The 18,582-nt window shown below is 42.6% G+C and overlaps 2 protein-coding genes and 1 long non-coding RNA gene across 8 annotated transcripts in view; 1 reads left to right on the forward strand and 2 right to left on the reverse strand.

Annotated features, from left to right (window-relative positions):
- Positions 1–279: 279 nt before the first annotated feature.
- Positions 280–3,171, reverse strand: Ivl (involucrin). Of its 3 annotated transcripts, none has more exons than XM_006501046.1 (2): positions 3,082–3,171; positions 280–2,160 (listed from the first exon to the last, which is right to left on the reverse strand). In XM_006501046.1, the coding sequence occupies exon 2, from the start codon at positions 2,135–2,137 to the stop codon at positions 731–733; it is 1,407 nt and encodes a 468-aa protein (XP_006501109.1). In that variant the 5' UTR covers positions 2,138–2,160; positions 3,082–3,171; the 3' UTR covers positions 280–730. The 3 variants fall into 3 exon arrangements, with proteins under 3 accessions (XP_006501109.1, XP_006501110.1, NP_032438.2); XM_006501047.4 differs by lacking the exon at positions 3,082–3,171 and adding an exon at positions 2,931–3,037; NM_008412.3 differs by having other exon boundaries at positions 281–2,160; positions 3,073–3,116.
- Positions 3,172–3,201: 30 nt separating this feature from the next.
- Gm35639 overlaps positions 3,202–18,582 on the forward strand; it is a 72,727-nt gene continuing 57,346 nt past the window's right edge. For all 4 annotated transcript variants that reach the window (XR_867457.3, XR_003954517.1, XR_003954516.1 and 1 more), the window contains exon 1: positions 3,202–3,376. This is a non-coding gene — a long non-coding RNA (predicted gene, 35639). The remainder of the gene's footprint in view (positions 3,377–18,582) is intronic.
- Positions 13,247–18,454, reverse strand: Smcp (sperm mitochondria-associated cysteine-rich protein). Its single transcript, NM_008574.4, has 2 exons — positions 18,210–18,454; positions 13,247–13,939 (listed from the first exon to the last, which is right to left on the reverse strand). The coding sequence occupies exon 2, from the start codon at positions 13,917–13,919 to the stop codon at positions 13,488–13,490; it is 432 nt and encodes a 143-aa protein (NP_032600.3). The 5' UTR covers positions 13,920–13,939; positions 18,210–18,454; the 3' UTR covers positions 13,247–13,487.

Here is an 18,582-nt window from a genome sequence, read left to right on the forward strand (position 1 = left end):
TTGTTTTTGTGATTTTTTAAAAAAGAGGCTGTTGAGTCGGGCATGGTGGTGCATGCCTTTAATCCCAGCACTCAGGAGACAGAGGCAGGTGGATTTCTGAGTTCGAGGCCAGCCTGGTCTACAGAGTGAGTTCCAGGACAGTCAGTGCTATACAGAGAAACCCTGTCTCAAAAAACCACAAAACCAAAAAAAAAAAAAAAAAAAAAAAAAAAAAAAAAAAAAGGCTGTTGAATATGATAAGAAACAGAAAAGAAAAGGCTAAATAAAGTAAGTACAGGATCACAGGGTTTTTAGGATTTATTAGACATTACACCTATTCACAATTCTGCCACAACATTAGGAGTGACATCAGAGTTGCTAACTACTGACAGGCCTCCCTTTTTCCCCCACCCCCTGCCTCAGGAAGAAGTTGTGATATTTAAGGTTGGGATTGAGCTTCTTGGGGAAGATACCGGACCATATAGCATCCTGTATCCAGCCTGTCATAGACAAGAGGATGGTCAGGGCCAGATAGATTTATGGGTGAGTAGGCCAGCTGAGGACCTTAAGGAAGTGTGGATGGCTCTCTTCCCTTATGTGGGATGGTTGGAGAGTCTCTGGGACACTGGTGTGGTTGCTTTAGTTTTGGCTTCACTGCACTTCATGGTTCTGCTGCTGCTTCTCTGTAGTGAGCACGTCTCCTTTCACTGGTTGGACTGGCTTAGTCAGTGCTTGGTACTAATTGCTCTATCTACTTCTCCTGCTGTGTCCGGTTCTCCAATTCGTGTTTCTTCCTTTCCAGTTGTTTACCCTTCTTTACTAGTGCTTGATCCAGTGGCTGGTCTGAGAGCTCCTTCTCCTGTTCTAGATGTGAGTAATCTAGCTGCTGTTTCCTTGAAGCTTTCTCTTGCTTAAGTGACTGACCCAGGCTTTTTGGTCCTTGATAACCTTCACGCTCTATCTGTTGCTGCTGCTGCTTTCCTAGGTGTAATTCTGGCTCACCAAGTTTCTGCTTCTCTTCCAGATCCTCTGCCATATCTGGCTCATGTGACTCCTGCTGCTTTCCCAGGTGCAGTTCTGGTTCAGGTGGCTTCTGATGCTGCTTCTCTTCCAATTGCAGTTCTGGTTCCTGACACTCCTGGTGCTGCTGTTTTCCCAGGGACAACTCTGGGTCAGGTGACTCCTGGTACTGCTGCTTTCTCAGGTACAGTTCTGGCTTATGAAGTTTCTGCTTCTCTTTCTGATCCCCTGCCATATCCGGCTCATGTGACTGCTGCTGCTTTCCCAGTTGCAGTTCTGGCTCAGGTGACTCCTGCTGCTGCTGCTTTCCCAGAGGCAGTTCTGGTTCAGGTGACTCCTGCTGCTGCTTTCCCAGAGGCAGTTCTGGCTCAGATGGCTTCTGGTGCTGCTGTTTTCCCAGTTGCAGTTCTGGTTCATGTAGCTTCTGCTTCTGTTTCTGTCCCAGGTGTAGCTCCTGCTCCTGTGGCTCCTGGTGCCTCTGTCCCAGGTGCAGCTCCTGCTGCTTTTCTCCTGGAATCAGTTTCTGCTCCTCTGGAGTTTTCTGCTGCTGACCCAGATGCAGTTCTGGATCCTGCAGCTTCTCCTGGTGCTGTCTCAGATGTAGCTCCTGTGGTACTAGCATGTCTTGCTGCTGCTGCTGCTGCTTCTGCTGCCCCAGGCACAGACCCTGCTCCTGTGTCTCTTGCTGCTGCTGCTGCTGCTGCTGCTGCTGCTGCTGCTGCTGCTGCTGCTGCTGCTGTCTGAGGTGCTGTTCTTGCATTTGTGGCTCTTGCTGCTGTTGTTGTTCCAGGCACAGGAGCCCCTGGGGCTCTTGTGGTAGCTGCTGCTTCTCCAGATGCAGTTCCTGTTCCTGCAGCTCCTGCTGTGACTTTTTCACCTGCAGCTGCTGCTTTTGTGGTCCTGGCTGCTGCTGGTGCTCACACTTTTGATCAGGCAGATCCTTCACAGGGTTTGGCCGCTTCTCCTCATGTTTGGGAAAGCCCTTCTCTTGAATCTCAGTGAAGACCTGGCATTGTGTAGGATGTGGAGTTGGTTGCTTTGCTTGTTCCTGCTGGATATGATCTGGAGAACACACAGTCTTGAGAGGTCCCTGAACCACAGCTGGAACAGTCACTGGCAGTGTGTGTTGATGGGACATCTTGGAAGCTTCTGTAGACCAAACTGAAAAAACAGAAGGGTCAGAGGGTGGACTGAAGATAAGGGAAATAAAGGAACTGCTGAACATACAGAATATACATTATGTTCTGCGTTCTTGACATCCTTACTACTGAATAGGGCATTCTCCCACTTCCTTAGGCTGTAAATCACAGAAGTAGAAAAGAGTTAGGGTGGAAATGGTGAGTGCAAAGAAATGCTATCCACTGAGCCCTCTTGTTCACTGGAGGAGTCATTTTACAAAGAGGTTCTGCAAGAATAGGCTAGCTGTTAATTAACCTTCTTTTTTTCTGGTCTTTCCCTGGGTTCTGGAAAGACAGTTTCTGTGATATGTCACAATATGAAGGGAAACCTTAGAAAATTAAAGGTCTCACAGAGGACTCCAGAGCTCTGGAAAGCTTAGAGTCTGTGATGAAGGGGAGCTGGGATTGCAGGAACCTCAGACTGGAGTCATATAGCACATTGCAGGCACAGCTCCCATCAAAACACTATGGATTTCTGGGCAGCTCACATAGTCCTTCTGGGTTTAAGGTTTTGTTTTGTTTTCTCCAAAAAATTACCAGGTTGCCCTACTCAACCTGAGAGCTCCTTTCTTCTTTGCTCTTCTGAATGTGAACTGTAGTCCCAGGGCCAAAGTTGAAGAGTGAGGGGCAACTGGAGAGTTACTGAGAATTGTAGCTTGTTATTCTCAGTACTTAGAGTACTTCTAATGCAATTTCTTCACTCCTGTTTTTCATGGCTTTCTCTATACAGAAAGTTTCCCTCTGCACACCTACCTGCTTCCTTGAAGGTTAAGTAATCCAGCTGAATCTAGCCCCAGAGCAGTATCTACTCCAACTCTAAGTAGACACTTATGGTCATGTTCTGGCCCGTTGGGAGCCTACAGCCCTAACTAAGAACCCAGTAGCTAACACTCACCAAACTCACAGGAGGGAGAAGGCAGAGGCTTCCAGCAGAGTCCTGAGCTGAGCAGCAACTAGGGCCCTTTATATTGTTCTAGCCTACAGTCCTTCTCAGGTTGGGGGTGGTAGACTGGTTTCACCACTCCAGTTGGTCAACTTCCTTCCTTTCTGAGTCATCTGATAACTTAGACAGCAAACCCCCACACCCCCAGGGCTCCCTTTTCTAGCTGCTGTTGGAACATGTGGGAGTGTGAAGGCTCAACCCCTCCTAACTGAGATCATCTGACCTGAGCACAGGAGAAGAGAAGGGAGTGAGAAAGGTATCCTACTTTGTAACTTCAACAAAACTTACCTTTCAATCTCAATGGGTTTGGGTTTGGCCTGATTTATAAGTTAGTGTATTCATTTCCAAGGGCATAGAGTGAGAAGCTTTGTGCTTTGGGGATAGCCAGGCCAAGATCTATGGTACAATAAGGAGTCACATCTGAAGGGACATATGGTAGGCATGCTAGTTTGCTATTAGCCCATCTGTACTCAGAATTAACATAACTTGATTTTATAAGGGCATATGTTGTGTCTTGTGAAAGATCAAGAAGATGGAAGCATTAGTCTTAGATTCCTCCAGCTGTATACCAGGAACTGCCCAGCCCCCACATCATACCCATAGTGTATTTATCGAAGTTTCTAAGGATACCATGCTTATAAAGGCTCCTGGTTCACTTCAGGCAAAGGAAACAGGAAGGAGTAGGAATAGGATATGGTGAATGCATTGCATTTCATGATGATAACCAATACTTTCTATAATTATTTTTGGAAATGTACACTATACAAGCTCAGAACCAAATTGTCCATTGTCACCTCAGAACATTGTTTTCCTTCCTTCCTTCCTTCCTCCCTTCCTTTCTTCTCCTCCTTCTCCCTCTCCTCCTTCTCCTTCTCCTCCTCCTCCTCCTCCTCCTTCTCTCCTTCTCCTTCTCCTCCTTCTCCTTTTCTCCTTTTCTCCTTCTCCTTCTTCTTCTTCTCTTCTCTCTCTCTCCCTCCCTCCCTCTCTCTCCCCCTCCCTCCCTCCCTCTCTCCCCTATCTCTCTCTTTCTTTCTTTCTTTCTTTCTTTCTTTCTTTCTTTCTTTCTTTCTTTCTTTCTTTCGGGGGCATGGTTTCTATACATAGTCTCTTTGTGTACCCCTGGCTGTCCTGAAAGTAGCTCTGTAAACAGGATGGCCTTGGATTCAAAGATTCACCTACCTCTGCCCCCTGAATGCTGGTATTAAAGCCACCATTAGAAACATGCTTCTTAAAAATAGATTAGAAAACATTATAGAGTAGGAATTTAAGCATCTACCAACCTTCAAAATGCTCATAGTAGCCTAAGACACATATGATAAAATTCAGATTCACTGCTATACTCAAAAGGCCCTGGCTCATGTGACTTCTCTCTTTTGTCTTGACACAAGTTACCCTTTCTTTGAAATGTATGCTACAATCTCCCTGCAGGTCCTTGGTCCCTAGGGCACATCCAAAGTGCTTTGACTCAGGACTATGTACCTGCTGTCCTTTCTACTAATAGGCTCCTTTCCAGTGCTCTGACATGTATTCAAGCTTTGACAGGAATGTTGAGATCTGACGAACATACTCCTCTGAATGCCCTAACTATCAGATTGTCTTCAGCTTTAATTAACTAATAAATTTTAGTTATTCTATCTATATTTATTTCATATTATTTATCTGTCTTCCACTGAAAAACAAGTTATATTTTGAGAGAAATATTCTGGGTGTGCTTTCCATTGTCTCAAGGACCTATCAAAGTCACTCCATACACTAAAACACTATCAGTATTAATTAAAAGAATAAATGACAGCAAATCTCATACCTACAGACAACAACTTCCTAATATTTTAATGTCAAACAATCTTCATGTGTTTGAAAATGTGTGTGCTAGGAAAATAAAGCTGAATTGTGGCTTATTTTTGTCTTTAGTGCTCAGTTAACAGCTTATTTTATGGAGTTCATCATTAACACTTTTTTATGAGATCATACAAAATAATATAGTAAAATAATGGAAAGATAAAACTCATTTCTAATTAGTCTTGAGAAGTTTTTCAGTTCCCCATAGTTGTCCTGAGGAGCATATAATCTTTGTCTTAAGCAGATTTGTTTACAATAATTCCCTATGTTCCTGGGATGTATTCTTTAAAGAGATAGAGGACTGACATGACCCTCTGTCCTCTAAAACAAGTTTGCCAGGATTTCTCCATTCCCAGAGCCATGAGGCATCCTGAACACTACTCTGAACTATATTTCTTTCTTCCTTTCTTTCTTCCTTCCTTCCTTCCTTCCTTCCTTCCTTCCTTCCTTCCTTCCTTCCTTCCTTCCTTTCTTCCTTCCTTCTTTTCTTTTTCTTTCTTTCTTTCTTTCTTTCTTTCTTTCTTTCTTTCTTTTTCTCTTTTTCTTTCCTTTTTTTGCTTTTATTTATTTTTTTTCTTTTTCTATTAGATATTTTCTTCATTTACATTTCAAATGTTATCCCCAAGCCCCCTATACCCTCCCCCAGTCCTGATCCCCAACCCACCCACACCCACTTCCTGGCCCTGGCACTACTTTCTATACCAAAGAAAGCATTCCCCACCCCACCAGAAGAAGTAAGCAAGCATTCTCACATGAGCACTTATGCTCCACTTCTGACTTCACATGGGAAGAATCTGACTCTCCTCAACCTGTGACAGTGCCAGGGCAGCAGACTGGTCAAAAAGTCACACTGGTCTTATGGGTTCCCAGAGGCTCAGTATCTGCTCAATCTGTTTCCCACCAGCTGATTCAGAGTATGATAAGAATTCAGAAATGATACTGTGTGTGCGTGAGTGTTTGAGCACTGGGAAAAGCTAAGGTGTGGGAATGAGGGCATAGGATAGAGCCCAGAAACCTGTGTGTAGTTGAAGGAGGGGTTGAAGAAGCTCCAGACTTCTAATGCTCAAAGGTCACATATTTTGCCCTAGGATTATCCCACTTAGCGACTGGGAATGCATGTCAATTTGGCATTTTTTTTTCAGTGTGCTGTGTGACTGACTTTATAAGTCTCAGATCCTTGTGATGAATCCAAGAAACTATGCAATGCAAATTATACAAATTCTCCAGTGTAATGAAGGTAACCTTTCCCATAACCCATGAAGAGGCCTTGACCCAGCTCGGCCTCAGTGTTTAGGAGGATAAGAGAAGGTGAAGGGATGAATATGACCAGAATGTGTGAAATTGGCAGAGAATGAATTATTTCTGAAAACTTGCCTTTGAAGAGTTTAGAGTGCTGCAGCTTCTTCAGAGAACATCATCTCTGTTGTTAGAGTCCATCTCCTACACCGATAGAGACTGATTCTGAAAAAAAAGGAAGCTCCCACTGTCCAAGTTCTACAGTAAGCTAGCGCTAGACTGGAAACCAGACACCCTGGCTGCTGCTCTGAAGGCAACTCTTCCCTATCAGGCTCCTTAATAGGATTTGATCAGTGTGACAGGTTTCACTACATGACTACAGAGACATCCTCTAAGTCCAATAAGTTCCTGTGAGAATTTGGTGAGGCAATATGCATACTTAGCATATGATTGGTGCTCTGGATACTGGTTGCTTTCTTTTCGGGTGTCATTACACTTATTGATTAATATTCATGTAGTATGCTACTTGCCTAATGAAAGCATTTTTAAGGAAACAAATTTTTAAAAGTTGATTTTCTTGTTCTCTTGAAATTCATGAGGCTTTGGCCAGACATAGTTTATCATGCCTTTTTCATAATCCCAGCAATTGATAGGTAAAAGCAAGAGTATCAGTAGTTCAAGGCTATGCTCAGGCTACATAATAAGTTTCAAGATAGGTTGGGCCATATGAGTCTCACAAAGAGAGAGAGAAGGGAGGGAGAGAGGAAGGAAGGAAGGAAGGAAGGAAGGAAGGAAGGAAGGAAGGAAGGAAGGAAGGAAGAGAGGGAGGGAGGGAGGGAGGGAGAGAGAGAGAGAGAGAGAGAGAAAGAAAGAAAGAAAGAAAGAAAGAAAGAAAGAAAGAAAGAAAGAAAGAAAGAAAGAAAAAAGGAAGGAAGGAAGAAAAAAGGAAAGAAAGAAAGAAAGAAAGAAAGAAAGAAAGAAAGAAAGAAAGAAAGAAAGAAAGAAAGAGAAAGAAAAGGGAGAAGGGAAGGGAGGGAGGGATAGAGGGAGGAACAGAGGGATAGAAGGATGGAAGGAAGGAAGGAAGGAAGGAAGGAAGGAAGGAAGGAAGGAAAGAAAGAAGGAAGGAAGGAGGAAGGAAGGAAGGAAGGAAAGAAGGAAGAGAGGAAGGAAGAAAAGGAAGGAAGAAAGGAAGGAAGGAAGAAAGGAAAAGAAAAAAGAAAGCAAAATACTATGTCAGAGCAACAAAATCATTTGCCTTTTAATTTTCTCATCTATCTATTGCTTGCTACTGGGTCTCAAGTGACAACTAGGACATCATAAAATACCATGTCATCTTTCTTTCTCTAACAATGTTGTTTGTCCCCAGTGGGGTAATAAATTAACATGGATTTGTATTCCTAGAGCATGATAGGACTTGGAGGGTTCTGGGGGCCCATGTGGGCAGAGGGGAAATAGTGACTTGGGATTAAGATTTGATATAGAAAATAATCCAAACAAGGAAGGATGGAAAGAGCTGTATCAACCAAAGAGGATGATGGAATTTATATGATGGATGGCATGATAGACACAGAGTATAAGGTTTTAGGCTCTGTGTATGTACAGACATGGTATGAGGAGTGGGAGAGGTCCAGGGTAGTAGAAAACAGATAGGGGTGGCTATGCCCTAGAAAGAAAGAATGGTGAGGGGCTCGGCAGTGGTAAGAGAAAGGCAGTCAGTCATACAGCCTCTGCCAGAAGAATTTCTAAAGTGTCATACAAATAAACAGAAGTAGGCTAGGGCTTTAGCTTACCACTTCTTTCTTGCTAATTAGGGTGTGTGCAGGGGGCACCTGATCCTGCACCAACTGCCTCCTGACTGGTTAATTGCTTTCAAAATTACTTCTGAGAGTGGCTATAGAAACCACTCAGACCCAGGTCAGATGCATGTGTTTATGTGCTAAGAAGAGGATCTGGAAATAATGCTTAGTTCTGGAGTACCTTGTACCAACAGGAGCTGCCACCCTTGACCTAGTGAGCCTCTGGTAGAACATTCCCTAGTGTGGCCCTTTCCTGACCCCATTGATTTGTTCTCTGTATTTGTAGGTGATTTGTCATGAAACCATATAAAACTCTTGGCCTCCAGATGAGTCCTTGTCATGCAGGGCAGCAAATCAATCCTGCTTATCAACCTTCCTCCCCCGCTCATTTACACACTCTTAAAACTGGGTCACTCAGCCAAGAGATTACTGGTCCCTGAATCTCATGTATGCAAGGATGCTGAGGGCCCTGGTCTGTCTTCCAGTCTGACGGAGGGATAAAATCCTTGGCCTCAAGAAGCCTGTTTTAGAACAGACTTATCTCAGGGAACTTCGTGACTAATAAATAGGCTTATTAGCAGAGAGGGTTGCCATTCAATACCACACTGAGGGTGTACTCTGGACCATGTATGTCCTGCATCAAACAGACCCAGAGCTGTGAAAGTGTACCTGGGGGCACATTTAAAGGAAATAAATCCTTTAAGCCTTTTTATCCAATCCACTCTCATTCAATATCTTTTAATCTCTTTCTTGTTACAGAGGAGGAGCCCAGATTCCACGGCACCTGATCTTACTTGCTAGCAGTCTCACCACTAGCAAAGTGAGTCAAGTTTTGATCTCTGCTCCCAGGTCACTGTTTCCACTCCTGAAGCAGAGATGTCATTAAGTGCTATAGAGTCTATTTAGAGAGGCACCGAGGGCTACCATAGAAAAAGACAGAACTACTGGCCACATTGCAGGCAAGATGGGAAGTGCTGAAGCAGCTAAAGGGCTATTTTCTCACTATTCAGGTTATGCTAGAAAACACATGCAGAGTGAAGAAGGCAAGGGGAGGATAAAGGTCAGGGTGCTATAGGGTGTGGTGAATCAAGCTTCCTCCATCAGACAAGTTAGAACTTGCTGTGCTCCAACTTCACTCTCCCCTCACCCCACCCTAGCATTTCTGCCAAGAGTCTAAGGCCCAGTCATCCTTAAAGCAGACCTTACCACACTGAGAATGCTAAGGGGATGACCCCTTGGATCACAAAAGGTAACACAGTGATTCAAGAGGGGTACTGTGAAGCAAGGAAACCATGACTAAGCCTCTGCTTTTGCCTTTGTTTACTTCTGAACCTTTATACTCCTATTCTCTCTCCTAGAAATACATTTTTCAACTTCTTCCTAGTGACTGCATTTTATTAGCTGTTGTTGACTGACACCATTCTTGTGCCAGTATTCTAGGCCACAGTGGTCCAGCAATAAACTAAACAGGGAAAATGTCTCTACTGTGTGAAGATTTCACTCCCATGTGGCATATCAGCAATAAATAAAAAACGCGCAGGCACGTATAGCATATGCTATTACATTGTATGTAGAAAAATGTGGCAAGAAAAGCTTATGAAGTCTAGGACATGGGGAAAGACTTTCAATGAAATAGTCACAGCAAGAACCTGAAAAAAAAAAAGAAAAAAAGAAAGTCAGCCCCAGTTGAAATGGAGGAGGAGAATGAGATAGTGCAGCAAACACTGTTAGACAAAAGTCTTCTGGAACCAGCAAGCAGGCTGATGTGACTGGGCAAGTGCAAATAAGATAACGTTGGTAGAGTGAGTGGAGGAGAATTGTGAAGGGAAAATCATGCAACAACTTTGGCTATGGGAGGGACTGAAATGAGAAACGACATGGCAGTGACACCCTCTGACTTAATTTTGAAAATATCCTTCTGAAAAGAATAGAATCAGTTGGAGCTATAAGAGGCAAGCATATGATTTTATCAATATCTCAGAAGGGCGGTATCAATAGAAATAAGTAGTCAGATTACAGGTGCTTTTTAACAACAGAAGAAACAGATGAGACATAAGTGGGAAGTCAACAATGATTCAAACATTTTAGTCCTATGTGATAGGATAGAGCCATAGTTAACAAAACCAAGGAGACCACAGAAAGAATGACTTCCTGAGAAATCTCAGCTATGAGTTCTGAAACAGTACAGGTATGAGATTCCTCATCACAGGCAGCCACCACATGGCACTTGAGTTCAGAAAGAGGTTTGTGATGCAGACTGAGAATGATACTTGAAGTCATTATCTAAGATGAAATAACCAAGGGAGTGAATATTAACAAAAGAAAAAGGAGACTGGAAGACTATCCCCACTGCCAAGTGATCATGGAGATGTGAAGGAAGTCAATGAAACAGGGAAACTCAAACAGCATGCCATGAGTTAGGAAACACTGCAGGAAGATGGATGAAGTGTCCTATAAATCAAACCATTGTTTGAAGTGGCAAGGGGAGGCAGACAGTGAAAAAGAATGCTGTAGATATAAGTGGAGCCTAAGAAAGTTAAATCTGCAGTCGGTAAGAGAAATGAGATGTTGATCAACTAGCATAAAATTCCAGTTATGAGTAAGTGCTGAATATTTCAGGCACAGGAAGGGTGGTGATGGAGGTGTTAATTTGAACTTGGCAATCATTTCACAATATACTCGAAATATAAAATGATCACTTTGTGTACCATTGAATATACATACTATTAAATATTTGAAAAGATAAGACTATGAATTCTTTTGTGTTAGGGAACATGGAACTGGGTGATCGTGATAAAGACAACCTATGATAACTAATCTTGATTGTAATCTCAAAAGAATCAAATGAACTAGGATAAAGCTTCTGAACATGTCTAGATTGAGTTAATTGAGGGGGAAGACTTACCTTAAATGTTTGCTGATAGTACCTTTTTACATGCTGAATAGGAAGAAAATACATGAAAAGGAGAAAGTGAGCTGAGTCCTAGCTCTCATGTTCGACTCTGCTTCCTTTCTAAAAAGATAGTATAGCAAGATGTTACATGGTCCTGCATCTGTGACATCTCCACCATGATGGACTGTAACCTATAATTGTAAGCGAAAATAAATACTTTCTTACTTAATTTTTTTCATACTCCATTACAGAAATACCTGTGCCGAGATTCATAAGAGCTTTGTAACAGCCAAACATTGGAAATGATCCACACATCCATCAACCAGAGCATATATGTTTTGATGAATTTTTCCTTTCTTTCTTTCTTTCTTTCTTTCTTTCTTTCTTCCTTCCTTTCTTTCTTTCTTTCTTTCTTTCTTTCTTTCTTTCTTTCTTTCTTTCTTTCTTTCTTTCTTTCTTTTCTTTCTTTCCTTCCTTCCTTTCCTTCCTTTCTTTCCTTTCTTTCCTTTCTTTCCTTTCTTTCTTTCTTTCCTTTCTTTCTTTCTTTCTTTCTTTCTTTCTTTCTTTCTTTCTTTCTTTCTTTCATTTACATTTCCAATGCTGTCCTAAAAGTACCCCACATGCTCCCCCACCCACTCCCCCACCCACCTACTCCCACTTCTTGGCCCTGGCATTCCCCTGTACTGAGGCATATAAAGTTTGCATAGCCAATGGGCCTCTCTTTCCACTGATGGCTGACTAGGCCATCTTCTGATACATATGCAGCTAGAGACAGGAGCTCCAGGGGGGGGGGGGGGGTTCCTGGTTAGTTCATATTGTTGTTCCACCTATAGGTTTGTAGATCCCTTTAGCTCCTTGGAGGACTGAAAATAATTTTTAGTATACAATGTAACAATCTTCACAGATTTGTAGCATTTTGTTCATAATCACCCTACCAGTTTTGCTTGCCTCACCTCCCCTTCTATTATTTCTTTAATTCAAATAGTCACCTACAGCTTTCATGATCTGTGCATACAAGAACTTGTGATGTTCATCTGATTTTGGCTTATTCCACATAGCATAATAATTTCTGTCTCTCAATTTGTCTGCCATCCTTTTGCTCTTTGCAACATGGAGAAGTGTGGTTGTATATATTTATATTTTATTTTTAGACTGTCCTTAAGATTTCACCCACTCTGCCTATATTTTCAGAACCACCTTACCCAAATATTGTAAGCCGCTTGGGAAATTATCTTGTCTCATTTTTTTTAATTGAATGTTTACAAAGTTTATACAAACTAAATGCAAAGCATGTTGTCCTTTATGGGTGCATTATTACCAGTAAACACACTTAATTTCCTTAAGTCTAAGTAACTTAACTTGTGTACATTATAGATATGGTGTAAGTATTTCGGTTTGGGCTTCTGGACATGTGATGCTTAGAGGCATTGAGGAGATATGGCTTGAAGGAATAATTTTCCTGGCATTAAAGAATATTATGAAAAAAGTAAAAATTCAAAGTTAAAGGAACAAAAATAGATCTTTCTAGGCAAGAAGCACAAAGGATCAAATGCAAAGTGAAGGCTTTAGGAAAGGTGTATGCACTACCCCCCACAAAAAGCAGCAAAGATAGATGTCTATGAATACATTGTAGATGACTTTCTATCCTACCTGCTCACTCAGATGCAGGGAAATGTGTCTGAGGACAAATTGCTTTAACACAGTGGCAGTTTAGAGTGAAGTAGGAACCTGGCATCAGCAAGTGTAAGAAGAGCTGGGGCTGTCAGATCCTCTGTCTCGTACTTTCAATGAATCATCCCTTTATACCACAAACTCTTTTGAAGTATGAAACAGATCCAGGTGTACAGTAGCTTATTCTGCTGCAGAGCCAGCATGACACCAGAGGCCTCACCTGGCGCTGCCAGCCTGAATTTTACTGAGTCCTCTACCTTTGATGCTGTCAAAGCATGATAGGTCCCTGCTGTCATTTCAGGGGATTTGTTTCATTGAGAATCAAAAGTTCTCCAGAAAATTGGAATTTAGAAATTAGACACCATCCCTTTAAATAGGACCGAAGGGGTCCCTGAGATACAGAACTTTCACTTTAAAAGCAAGACAGGAGCCAGGAATGCAGCTGTGGCAGAATTTGTTTAGCTTGAATAAGACCCTGGGTTCAAAGCCATGGCCTTTGAACTCAGCAGAGTCCAGCAAAGAATTAACAAAAACCCAGGAAGAGTATGCCTTACTCTTTTCAGCAAAGGCCTGTGCCTTGAACATAATTATTTTGTCTCTGGAGCTCCTAAAATGTACCCAGCTTACTCCATTAGGCTAGACTGGTAAGATAGCTTCACATGTAAATGAAAGAGAGGGAGACAATATTCTTTTTATTTGCTCTTTTATTTCTTTGCTATCTAAATGTCAGGATCACTAGACAAGATGTTTCTATCCTTTTCTACCTTCCATTTCCAGTTGCAATAGTAGCCTACAGTTAGGTCGAAATGGTAGCTTATGGTTGAGTGGACTTGTTGGTTATTGTGAAAACAGCATCTTTACAACATAGTCTTAGCCTGACCTGTAGTAATCCTATACCCTTTGAAAAAGGGCATGGTGTCAGGGACAGTCTATTTGTTTGACTTCTTCTGGTTCCAGTTGCCTTGAGCACCTGGTGGGGACTGTGGTGATTGAGAGCCCTTCTCCAGAGTTTGGCCAGATGTATCAGAATCTGACTCAGTCTTGTTCTCTGAAGAGCAGCAGGTAGGTTGAGCGCAGCAAGGAGGTGGCTGTGGGCAGCAGGTGCACTTTTTGGGGCAGCACGAACACTTCTGTGGGCAGCATGGTGGTTTCAGCGGACAAGGACAGGTGGCTGGACAGGGACAGGGACAGGGGGGAGGACAGGGACAGGGCTTTGGAGGGCAACATGGGGACTTGGGTGGGCAGCATGGGGATTTGGGACAGCAAGGTGGTTTCTGTGGACAGCACGGTTTAGGTGGGCAACATGGTTTTGGTGGGCAGCATGGAGGGGGGCACTGGTTGGTTTTGGATGGATCACTCATCTTCTTTAGAGTTGGAGTTCCTAGGGATAAAAAAAAATATTCAAATGACTATCTGGAAGTCGACTTTCATCATGACCTTTTTTTCCTTTTTTTTTTCAATTTTTTATTAGATATTTTCTTCATTTACATTTCAAATGCTATCCTCTTCTTTGGTCTCAAAATGCATCTAAATCTCCAGGGTAAAAACTAAGACCTTGGTTGAGTAGGGCTGGCCCTCTCAAAGGCCACACAGATAGTGCCCATCCATGCTGTCACGGGTGTTTACATGTCTGATCCTTACTAGATAGCCACTTTTCAGATAAAGAATATAAAGTTATGAATATGTGATAAATTTGCTTAAAGATTCTTAGTCAAGGGTAAAGAGACCTTTAGGCTGATTTTGAGTCACATCATAAGTTTTATCTCATCTAATTATGATTACACCAATGTAAAAGGTGAGCACTTTATTCACTACTTTAAATATGAAGGCAACTGAAATTCAGACATCTACTTCAGTGGTTTGTAAATAGATTTAAAATATGTTCTGTCTTACCTAGATCATGTGTATATTCAGGTCTAAATGTGGTTTCTAGGAACCTAGGTAAAATAGGATTCTCAGAGCCACCACTTGGCTTTATGAAAGACCCAGATCATGCCATTAGCCTTGTAACATGGGCCACTGGCTAGTGTCAGCAAGAAGACACTGATAAGTCAGGGCCCCAAGCATTACAAGGGCTAAAGTGCAAGGTTTAGCTCTATAAGCCATAGCCTGAGGCAGCTCCATTCACATCTGCTAGCTGTTTTCTCTTAGGAAGCAGCATCAAGGGTTAGGAGGAAGGAACTTGACCTTGGAGAGACCTCAAACGAAACCATTCAAAAATTTTACAGTGATTTTATTCTTTGGTAAATAGTGAAACATCAAATAACTTTGTTTCAGCTCAGGTCAAAAAGTGACTAAGAATCCAAAGGCAGAGAGTCTAGGGTTGTCATGTAACTGGAAAGGAGATATGTAAGGAATCAGGATGTTTTTGTACACCGTTAATGCATACTCAGTTCAGACAACCACACATCCATGTTGGGTAGGTACCAGGCCTGTCAGAGCACTGTCACCCAGGTGGAGGCAGATGTTGTTGGAGTAGTGACTGCCTAAGTGTACAGCCACTCTCCCAACCTGTGGCACCCACAGGGAGTTTTTTTTCAAAAAGCACCCTCTGGCACAAACTTTTAAAATGTTGCCAAATATTGATATGTTTATATATATGCATATCCATGTGTGTGTGTGTGTGTGTGTGTGTGTGTGTGTGTGTGTCTGTTCATGTTCTTTTATAACAATTCATTTTATCATGATACAAGAAGGGAATTAGCTTGAGCTTTGTGAGAGTGCCTGTGAGCTAGATCAAGTTGAGATTAATTACACTTTCTCATTAGGGTCTTCAGTTGAGACCTGGGTGAAGAACTCCTCTAATGGTGTCTGCTCTGCTAAGGTTTTAGTCTCCTGGAGTGGACCCTTCCACCTATATTCCATCCTTTCCTTTCCCTAATACTTAGACTATCTTCTTGTTCTGTTGTCCAGAAGATTCAGGAACTCCTGGAGACAGAAACTACAAATTATTTTTACCAGATATTACTTATTACCCTAGGAAGAAAGCCCTGGAAGTGTGCAGAGTTCTTCAATTTGGTGGTTACTAAAGACACCTTTAAGATGACCTATATTGCCATAAGTCACTTTTTATGACATCATAGCAGACACAAGGCCTTGGCTGTCCTGGAGGATGGGTGTCAGGTTCTTAGACTCATTCCTTTTCCATCTGGGAGCTCGACCTAAATCCAGTTTACACTTGACAAACTGGGTCTCAATGAGCCTAGGTGTGTCTGATACCTCCACCCTGTGGGCACAGTGACTTTCTGACTGTCAAGCTAATTGCCAAGTCCCACCTGTTCTCTCTCCACTCAACTTTGTGATCCTTACTCTGAGCTTTCCATGTAGGAAGAATCGCTGGCATATGAGGAAGATCTTCTGTATTCCTGGATGTAGACAGTGAAGACTTTCATAGGCCCAAGGATGTTCTGAATCCCCTGGTCCATAGTAGCAATAGTGACGGAAATGTGAAGGGAGAAAATCTACTGGATATCAGTCCTTCACACTCCTGAGTTTCTCCCTTAGTGATGAAGCTGAACTGTCAGGACTGTTTCCATTTGGAAAGGGTGTGACTTTGAGGGACAGATTTTTTTTTTCTCTTGTAACTAAGCCTACCAAATATAAATGCTTTTTGTTCTTTGTTAAGAAACTTCTACTTCTTTATCAAAAAGATGATCCTGGAGCAGCATTACTAAGGGGTGAGGGTGGGATAAGTCATCCAATCCCTCCCTGGGCAGGCGATGTCACAAAGGGGCTGAGCTGGCATAGCTGCCTAGCAATGCCCAGACTTGCCTGAGATTGAGGTCAGTAATAAGGAGACAAACAGAAAATGACAGACATATTAGCATAGCAGAAGACACTAGGGCAGCCAGGAAAAAGAGAGGTGTGTCTAAGTCTCTACCATCTTGGCTTAAAGATATTTCACAGAAAATATAAGTGTGTGTGTGTGTGTGTGTGTGTGTGTGTGTGTGTGTGTGAGAGAGAGAGAGAGAGAGAGAGAGAGAGAGAGAGAGAGAGAGAGAGAGAGAGAGAGGTGAATGTGTGTGTGTGTGTGGGAGAGAGAAAGAGAGAGATGGAGGGAGAGAGCGAAAGTATGAATGTGCGTGTGAATGTGTTTGTGTGTGGGGGGGGAGAGGGAGGGAGGGAGAGAGAGAAAGAGAGAAATTGAGTAATTCTGCACAAAGTTCATGTTCTGGAGCTTATGCAGCCTTATGCAGTGAGTTAGGAGGTATATATCTGTGGGAAGTCCCTTATCTGTTTCTTCACCTTGTTTGCATATACTCCTTTAAGGGCTTCAACCTGAGGGCAGTCTCAGAGGACGATCAAAACCCTGTGTTGCTTCTCTATAGCTTCTCTGAGTTTATCCTGCTCCACTATTTATTCTCTCTGCCTCTTTGTCTCTACCTATCTCCTCTATTTCTCTATGTGTCTCTCTGCCTCTGTCTCTGTCTCTCCCTGTCCCCCACCTCTCTCTCTCTCTCTCTCTCTCTCTCTCTCTCTCTCCCTCTCTTCTAAATTGAAGGACAGTATACTGAAAGAACAATTCAGACCTTCCTTGTGCCTGAGAAGTTCAGATTGTTAGGATCCATCCATCTCTCTAGGTCTAGACAGGCTGTTTCTATAACAGCATTTCTTATCCCAGTACAGACCTCTCTAGCTATACCCCACCACACACACACACACACACACACACACACACACACACACACATACACACACACACACACACACACACACACACACACACACCATTTGGCAAATAGGCTAAGAGACAATCTAGTTCACTATAGCATGGGGAGACAATGACAAATCCCTGAGCAGTCTTACCACACTGGATACAAGTCCATCCCAAATCAGCTCTGCAGCCATCATCTTATGGACTGGAACAAGAAGTCTGTTATACTTTGTTTAGTTGGATTCTGACTACCCTCTTCCCCTCCAGAGGGGTATTTCTCCTTTTTTTGCAGGTATAGTTAACCCTCTTGAAGACTCCTACATGTAAAACCTTACTACTACCTGCTGCTTCACCTCAGAACAAGCTTCTCCTGACTCCATATCTCCCCTTCTTAAGGCAGCTACTCACAAGCTGCCTCAGAAGTGTGTCCACTGTCTTAACCCCAAGGTGCAGGTCCAGGGCTGCTGCTTCAAGTCCTTCTCTATTATGCTCCAGTGAGGATTGACCTCAATCCAAGTTCATTAAAACCCTAGTAGGGCTGCCCTCTCTGGGCATCCTCTCTCACTATGGCTACTGTTCTCTCAAGATTAGCAGGCTGGCTCAGAAGAGATGGCTCCTGGATTCTGCTTGCAACCTTTTAGGATCATTGAATGGCTTCCCATTATTAAGAATCTCTCTCATCTTCACTCTAACCTCTCACTAAATACTATTCAAATCAGAGGATCTCTGTAAGTATCACTCAAATAAACTTCCTTGACCCGTCAGCTAAGTCTGTATGTTTTAAAGTTCCTTTCACCAAATGTTAACCTGTTAGTGTTTTATAACCGTACTCCCACAGTTGATTTTCTGCTTCTCTTTAATCAGCACAGATATTTTCGTCTTGCTACTGTTTTAATATCTTACATGCTATGTAGTGTTATGTGGACATCATTAAATGATGACTAAAGGAACAAGTCAGAAAAAGAAGACCCAACAAGACAAGGCTTGTATGTGTTACCTGATCTGGCAACACAGTTCTTCCTTGGGCTCTTCTTAGTTCAGCATTTCCATACTTGATTCTCGGTGTTAAAAGTAGTTTCCTGGATGTTTCAGCAGATTGAATAGATGCTGGGTCTTCCTCAGCAGTCTAGTGAGTCCATGGCTATCAGAAGTCAAAGTCTTCTGACCCAAGTGCTCTGCTTCCCTCCCCTCTAAACTCTCAGCTCTTTTATGACATCATAATACTCTCCCCCAAGATTCTCTGACTAGCCAGCTGGTTCACCTTTGCCCACTGCTGGTTAAAGTTAAATTGTCTGCTTGTCCTTGGCCTCTCTTTCCAAAGTCCAAAAGTTCTTTAGCTAATTCACAGTATACCATCAACCCCCACAAAC

Source organism: Mus musculus, chromosome 3 (genome assembly GCF_000001635.26).
Source record: "Mus musculus strain C57BL/6J chromosome 3, GRCm38.p6 C57BL/6J".
In the NCBI taxonomy this organism is placed as follows: Eukaryota; Metazoa; Chordata; class Mammalia; order Rodentia; family Muridae; genus Mus; species Mus musculus.